General features: G+C 42.2%; 1 protein-coding gene across 1 annotated transcript; it reads left to right on the top strand.

Annotated features, from left to right (window-relative positions):
• Positions 1-255: 255 nt before the first annotated feature.
• LOC112884679 (stromal 70 kDa heat shock-related protein, chloroplastic-like) lies at positions 256-7,009 on the top strand. The gene is made up of 8 exons (XM_025950157.1): positions 256-905; positions 1,853-2,105; positions 3,250-3,329; positions 4,247-4,389; positions 4,469-4,567; positions 4,825-5,014; positions 5,205-5,603; positions 6,311-7,009. Exons 1-8 carry the CDS (start codon positions 423-425, stop codon positions 6,713-6,715), a joined length of 2,052 nt encoding a protein of 683 aa, XP_025805942.1. The 5' UTR covers positions 256-422; the 3' UTR covers positions 6,716-7,009.
• The last annotated feature ends 344 nt before the right edge of the window (positions 7,010-7,353 follow it).

The following is a 7,353-nucleotide window of genomic DNA, read 5'->3' as shown; positions in this document are numbered from 1 at the left end:
TCCAGATGCCCGGAAGTGCCGAGAGCGTAATTTGATTTTTCGGCGGGTGCGCGAGGCTTCCTGCGAGAGTCCCGGCGCTTCGAGAACCTTCTCCCCATCTTCGGGATGCCATGCTCCGACCACAGCTTCACGGGCCATCCTGTGGCGTCCACAGCCAGAGGAAAATCCAAGCAGCTCCATCGGCCACAAGCTGGCCCCAGAGTCGGCTCGCCGCACGCGAACTCTATAAAACCCTCCTCCCCTCCCTTATCTCTTCCCCGACCTCTCGCCATTTCTCCCAATCCCTCAAAAACCCCATCGCCCACTCACTCCGATCGACCCCATTCCATTCCTCTTCCTTCCTAGGGTTTCGCGAACCTTCATCTTTGGTCAGGCAACCTCCTCATACCTCCTCGCTCTAGCTCTCTTCACCGCTGTCGGCCATGGCCACCACTACCTTCCCCACCTCAACCCCCTTCTTCGCGGCCCACCACGGGCCCCGCCGGAGCCGCCCCTCAGTATCCGCCGCGGTCTACAGCCGGAGCCGCCGGTGGCGCCCGCTGCGGGTGGCGTGCGAGAAGGTGGTGGGGATCGACCTGGGCACCACCAACTCCGCGGTGGCCGCCATGGAGGGCGGCAAGCCCACGATCGTCACCAACGCGGAGGGCGCGCGGACCACGCCCTCCGTCGTGGCGTACACCAAGTCCGGGGACCGCCTCGTGGGCCAGATCGCCAAGCGCCAGGCCGTCGTTAACCCGGAGAACACATTCTTCTCCGTCAAGCGCTTCATCGGCCGCAAGATGAACGAGGTCGACGAGGAGTCCAAGCAGGTCTCCTACCGCGTCATCAGGGACGACAATGGCAACGTCAAGCTCGACTGCCCGGCGATTGGCAAGCAGTTCGCTGCCGAGGAGATCTCTGCGCAGGTATATCGATAATTTCTGATGTTTTTCACCACTCCCTATAGTTAATTGCAGTTATCTTTCCTGCTTTCAGAAAGCGTACAGTTATCTCGACAAACTCGGCGCACTCATTGTCTTGTGCTAGTCTAGCATTTCTATTAATGAATAATTTGCCTTACAATTTAGAAGGCTGTCGTAATATTAGAATTATTTTTGCAGCATTTCCTTGGAAAAAAAATGGTTGCTTCTAGTTCACATGACCATCTGTTAGCCATAATTATCCTGAAAGTTAAATTGTTATCATGGTTAATTGTTTTTTTCCTGATTTCTGAAGTTGTACGGTTCCCAAGGAAGATGGTGCGTTGATTGTCTGCTAAATTGTTAGCATGGTTTGTTTTTCCTGATTTCTGGAATTATACGGTTCTCAAGGAAATTAGGACATTCATTGTCTAACTCTAGACTTGTGTTAAGTTGTTAATATTGGTGGATAGTTTGACTTGTACTAAGCTAGCTTATTGTGATATTGTAATAGTTTTGCAGCAGTTACATGTGAAAATATGATGCTTTAGTTCCTTTTTCTTCGCGACCATGCCTGAGCTTGCTTTAGTTCCTGACTATCTGTTAACTATAATGGCATTACATTTTCCTTGCTTATGCCTTACTTGGGTGGTAACTCAGGAGCCCAGTAATGTGCCTTAAATAAAAAGCAAGGCTGATTGATTGTATTGCCACTTAAGTTGGTTGAATCTAATAAACTGTCTATACTTATTGTGCATTGTTGTTTACGTTGACATAATAGTATCTATATATCTGCTTGTCATCATCATTTTATATTCTTCCCAATAACTTCTATGGGAAGTCTGTTGATGGGAATTGAAATAGAGGAGTAATCAGCCAAACTAACTGTGGGATATATTTTTGATTGCACATCCTGTTTTAATCCAGACTATTATACATTTTATGTTTCTCAGGTGCTGAGAAAGCTGGTGGATGACGCATCAAAGTTTTTGAATGACAAGGTCACAAAGGCAGTGATCACAGTTCCTGCTTACTTCAATGACTCGCAAAGGACTGCAACAAAAGATGCTGGCCGAATTGCTGGCCTGGAGGTTCTGCGTATTATAAATGAGCCTACGGCGGCATCGCTAGCTTATGGTTTTGAGAAAAAGAACAATGAAACGATTCTGGTTTTTGACCTTGGAGGTGGCACCTTCGATGTTTCAGGTATCTGACCTGTTTGGCATTTCTGTGGACACCCTTCGTATATACAGATTACTAAACTTGATGCCTTGTAGTTCCTGCATGGTTAATTATCCACAATTTTCTGTAGATCCCTGTAAGTATTTATAGTTTTAGGTAGTTATAGCACAAATCACTACAGAAGATTTTAAGTAGTGTAGTTGTAGCAGAAATCACTATGGAAGATTTAACAGATACTAAACCTTGAAAATTGGAAGATTTGGGCTGCTACTTTTGTTAGTAGTTCTTGTGGGTGTTTCTGTATTTGGAATCGTGGTTGGAACAATATCTTGAAATAGACGTTAGGGTCAAATATTCTGCTTTTAGGTAGTATTAATATAGTACATAATTAGTTATAAATATGCCTTTTTTGTATTTCCTGGGAACTGATATTTCAAAACTCTGTAGTTGTCTAATAACAAGCATTTTCTTGTATGCTGTGAAAAGCCCATAAAAAGAGGAAATCATCAGTATTATGTGAATGCAGGAATGGGGTACTATATGTTAAGTTAGCCATGTAAGCCCATTTGGTAGGACTAGAGTGCCATGTAGTACTACCTCCGTTCCAAATTGTAGGTCGTTTTGGCAAATCTAGATACATAGTTTTTGCTATGTATCTAGACAAGTCATTTATCTAGGTGCATATCAAAAGCTATGTATCTAGATTTGCTAAAACGACCTACAATTTGGAACGGAGGGAGTAGGTGTCATTGAATAGTTCATGGGAAATTATGTAAGAACAAAGGGAAAAATTACTTCAAGAAAGATAATGGACAGTGAGAATGAACTTTCACAAGGAAGTGTGAAGTGTTAAATGAGCTTGAGATCATTTTTGTTTGTCATTAAATTGTGAGCATGAAAAACAATCCCATTTTTTCTGGCAAGTCCTTTCCTTCATTTGAATAATCTCTATGGGGACAAAATTACAGGGGTACAATCCTCTTAATTCCGTTGAAAATGCTAGTCAAAAGAAGCTTTAATACCATGAAAATTTGAACTCTAGTATCATTTTGATCCACATTTTTATTCTTGTGCTTCTAGCTTTAGATAGATGTTATTAATCACATTGTTTGTTTCCAGTCCCTTGGATCATATATTCAGCTAATTAAATTTCTGGTGATGATTTCAGTACTTGAAGTTGGTGATGGTGTTTTTGAGGTGCTGTCGACATCGGGTGACACTCACCTTGGTGGTGATGACTTCGACAAGGTTAGTCATTCTTTAGACAGAAAGTGCATTTTTTTTCCTTTTTTCCTGGGACTTCAATTGTCTTCTTCATTTTCTTTTCTTTTTGGCTATATGTTGGCACATAATAAAATTTCTTCTGTCCTTCATGAGGTAATCTTTGTGTTTAGTGATGTGTCATCGGTAACTGAGCTGCATTAGAGTTTTGCAATGGATTTTAACTATGAACATCATCTTGTACTATTAGTAGGATGTATGACATGAACCATATTGAACTTTGACGCTAATGTTATGCAAATAATGTGGCATGGCTCAGTGGCAAAAAAATACCGTTTAGGCTAATTCTCCAAAATATCTTTTTTACATGACAAATATTCCATCCGCAGTTAAAAAATAACACTAACTGTGACCGTGATAATGTATAGAAAGACCCCAAAACCGTAGTTATTGTGTTGAGGGAGGGACTTGGCAGATATTTGGTTGCTTACCACAATTTACCAGAGTTCAGGCGTGTTTGGTTTCTGACCGACGGCGCCGCACCGTACCTAAGGTGCGGCGGCCGATTCAGCCGCCACACCTGCGGCGCGGAATGTGCGGCGTGGTGTGGCGCCGTAGGCCAGAAACCTTCATGCGCCAACGGTTTGGGAAATCATCTACCACTCTTGTGGCAAGTTTTGGCAAGGAATCAGAGTTATGATAGCTGGGACTATAACTGAGAAATCGCGGCGTCCCATAACTGTGAACATGAACCAAACAATAGTCATGCTTTTTAGAATTATAATCATAAGTAAGTACTCACTAATAAGTATATTTAATACCAATAAATGAAATGAACTTTGTATCACAAAAAATGTTTATTAATAGAGTAATCGTTGGTCAAAGGCCTATAATTCAAAACTTTTGCAAGATGTGTGCCCTTATAATGCAATTTGCGCTTCCAGAAAATTGTCGACTGGCTGGCTGGAAACTTCAAGAATGATGAGGGTATTGACTTGCTGAAAGATAAGCAAGCTCTGCAGCGACTGACAGAAGCAGCTGAAAAGGCAAAGATGGAGCTGTCATCCCTGACCCAAACAAATATTAGGTCAGTTCCCTCAACCATCTTTCAGCGTTGTTTTCCTCCTGCTTATTAGATTCTAACTTTTTATTTGTGCTTCTTTCAGTTTGCCTTTTATTACAGCCACTGCAGATGGTCCCAAGCATATTGAGACAACTCTTACCAGGGCTAAATTTGAGGAGCTGTGCTCAGATCTCCTTGATAGGTGTGTACTGTGGCTCTTGCTGTGGCTTGGATGAGAACTCAGATGTGCATAGTTCTTGCTAAGGCTTGGTTCAAAACTCAGATGTGCATAGCTCTTGCTATGGCTTGGATCAAAACTCAGATGTGCATAGTTCTACCCATATTTCTTTGGTTAAAATCAAGATTGCATGCTTCCGATGCTACTAGTATCTGCTCGATTAGACCCTATTGTACCAAAGAACAAAGTTTGGCTAACATCTGTTGTCAATTGTCTTGCAGGCTGAAGACCCCTGTGGACAATGCCCTTCGAGATGCGAAGTTGCAATTCAAAGACATTGATGAGGTCATTCTTGTTGGCGGTTCAACTAGAATACCAGCTGTTCAAGAGATTGTCAAGAAAATGACAGGAAAGGACCCCAATGTGACTGTCAATCCGGATGAGGTTGTTGCACTTGGAGCAGCCGTGCAGGTCAGTGCATGAGGAATCCTTGTTAGCTAAATTAAGATTGCAGTGTGCTTCTATCGTAACCATAGAAATGAGAACATGTATGTTGTCCTTGTTACTTTGTGGCAAATGACTATGGTGCTTGCAGCTCTTGGAGATCTTAGAGCGACAATGCATGTTGGAACTGTTTCTGAGTGCAAGTTTTTGACTGCAGGCTGGAGTTTTGTCGGGCGATGTCAGCGACATTGTCCTTCTTGATGTCACCCCTCTGTCACTTGGTTTGGAGACGCTGGGTGGTGTTATGACCAAGATTATCCCAAGGAACACAACACTGCCTACCTCAAAGTCGGAAGTCTTCTCAACTGCTGCTGATGGGCAGACAAGTGTGGAGATCAATGTTCTCCAAGGAGAAAGAGAGTTTGTCCGGGACAACAAGTCTCTTGGTAGTTTCCGACTTGATGGGATTCCTCCTGCCCCCCGTGGTGTTCCACAAATTGAAGTCAAGTTTGACATTGACGCCAACGGTATCCTCTCTGTCACTGCGGTGGACAAGGGCACAGGGAAGAAGCAGGACATCACAATCACTGGGGCCAGCACACTGCCAAAGGATGAGGTATGTAAACGCTTTCAGCAAGAATTATACTATCAATTTCTCAGCAAATGCTATGTGTTTTAAAGTTGGATTTACACTCTGGAACTTTTGCAAAAGTCCGATTTGCAACCTTCACTGCAAAACCGGAAAAACCGGATAGGATATGCCATCCAATTGTCAAAACCGGATAAGTTTCGAAGTTGGTTTGTATTTTTTTAAAAAATAAAAAATTCTAATTAGATCTAAAAAAATCAAAATTAATTTATTTTAAATTAGAAAAAAAATATGAAACTAGTACCAAAATTTTTCTAAAAATGTAACCTATCTATTTATTGTTTTAGTTGAATCTTATTTATTCAAAAATAATAGGCATACTATATGCAATCAAATACTATGAACATAAATTAAAAAATTGGATCCGAATAACTGTCAATAGATAGGTTATATTTTTTAGAAAAATTTTGATACTCATTTCGTATTTTTTTATTTAAAATGAGTTACCTATGATTTTTTTAATTTAAATTTTAATATTTTTAATTTTCACGAAATGGAAAACCACCCTCGAAACCACACTAAGGGCCAAATTTGCCCGGTTTTGATTGTTGGATGGCCTTTCTTATCCGGTTTCGTAGTTTAAGGTTGAAAATCGGACTTTTACGATAGTTCAAGAGTATAAACCGGATTTTTCCTCTTAAAACATTGCTGATTGATTCAACCTGTATCTTCAGGTGGAGAGGATGGTTGATGAAGCTGAGAAATTCGCGAAGGAGGACAAGGAGAAGAGAGATGCCATCGACACCAAGAACCAAGCTGAGTCAGTAATCTATCAGACTGAGAAGCAACTGAAGGAGCTCGGCGACAAGGTCCCAGGGGAAGTTAAAGGGAAGGTGGAGTCGAAGCTGCAGGAGCTCAAGGATGCTGTTGCTGGTGGCTCCACACAGACGATGAAGGATGCTTTGAGTGCATTGAACCAGGAAGTCATGCAGCTTGGGCAGTCGCTCTACAGCCAGCAGGGTGCCCAAGGAGCTGGTCCTGCCCCAGGGGCTGACGCCACTGCTGGTTCAGCTGGTTCATCTGAGAAGCCAGGCGATGAAGGCGATGTCATTGACGCTGATTTTACCGACAGCAAATGAGGGGCGTGTTAGGTTTAGATTGGGTTTGCGGGGGACTTGTAGTGCCGGAGGCATTTGTTCCACAAGATGGTGTAGGATGTGTGGGGTGTACTTTTTGGTAGATTGACACCTGAGCACTGAGGTGAGGTCGGGCAAGTTCAGATTTGACTGTCAAATGAATACATAGGCCGCCTTCTGTTTTCCTGCTTTCTTTGCTTCTGATGATGGCTAATGTAAATGGCTACCTTTTATTGCCTAGGGATACAGTGGATGCTGTTGAAGTACATAAAGTCACGAGCTTATTAGGAAGCCCAATGATTTTGAGTTTCTTTCAACCGAAAACTCATTTGTGTTGGTGACTTTTGGACTTTGGGAACTTATTTCACAATGGTAGCAACTTTGTTTATTCCATCGGATCAGTATTAATCGGAACCAAGCACGTGGTTTCAGGGGTTTTTCACTGAAGCTTGTGCATTTTGAAATTGAAAGGAAAACTTTCCACAATTGGGAAGTGTTGAGAGAGCACGTAATGTTGTTCCAATTTCCCAATGCATCTACAAAGAGTCATCTGCGTTATTACATCAATCTCGAAATACCCAACAAAAATACTAAGCTCTGTGCGTCCAGATTTTTTTTAAAAAAGAAAGTTTGGATTTACA

Source organism: Panicum hallii, chromosome 3 (genome assembly GCF_002211085.1).
Source record: "Panicum hallii strain FIL2 chromosome 3, PHallii_v3.1, whole genome shotgun sequence".
NCBI classification, from domain to species: domain Eukaryota; kingdom Viridiplantae; phylum Streptophyta; class Magnoliopsida; order Poales; family Poaceae; genus Panicum; species Panicum hallii.
The sequence above is the reverse complement of the archived record's forward strand: the minus strand, read 5'-3'. Positions and strand labels throughout refer to the sequence as shown.

What these genes read in the sequence shown, in the direction of transcription:
- LOC112884679 (XM_025950157.1), top strand. Translation starts at nt 423, where the DNA reads ATGGCCACCACTACCTTCCCCACCTCAACCCCCTTCTTCGCGGCCCAC. An exon ending in TGCTCAGATCTCCTTGATAG is followed by an intron (nt 4,568 to 4,824) that starts GTGTGTACTGTG and finishes ATTGTCTTGCAG; the next exon opens with GCTGAAGACCCCTGTGGACA. An exon ending in CACTTGGAGCAGCCGTGCAG is followed by an intron (nt 5,015 to 5,204) that starts GTCAGTGCATGA and finishes TTTTGACTGCAG; the next exon opens with GCTGGAGTTTTGTCGGGCGA.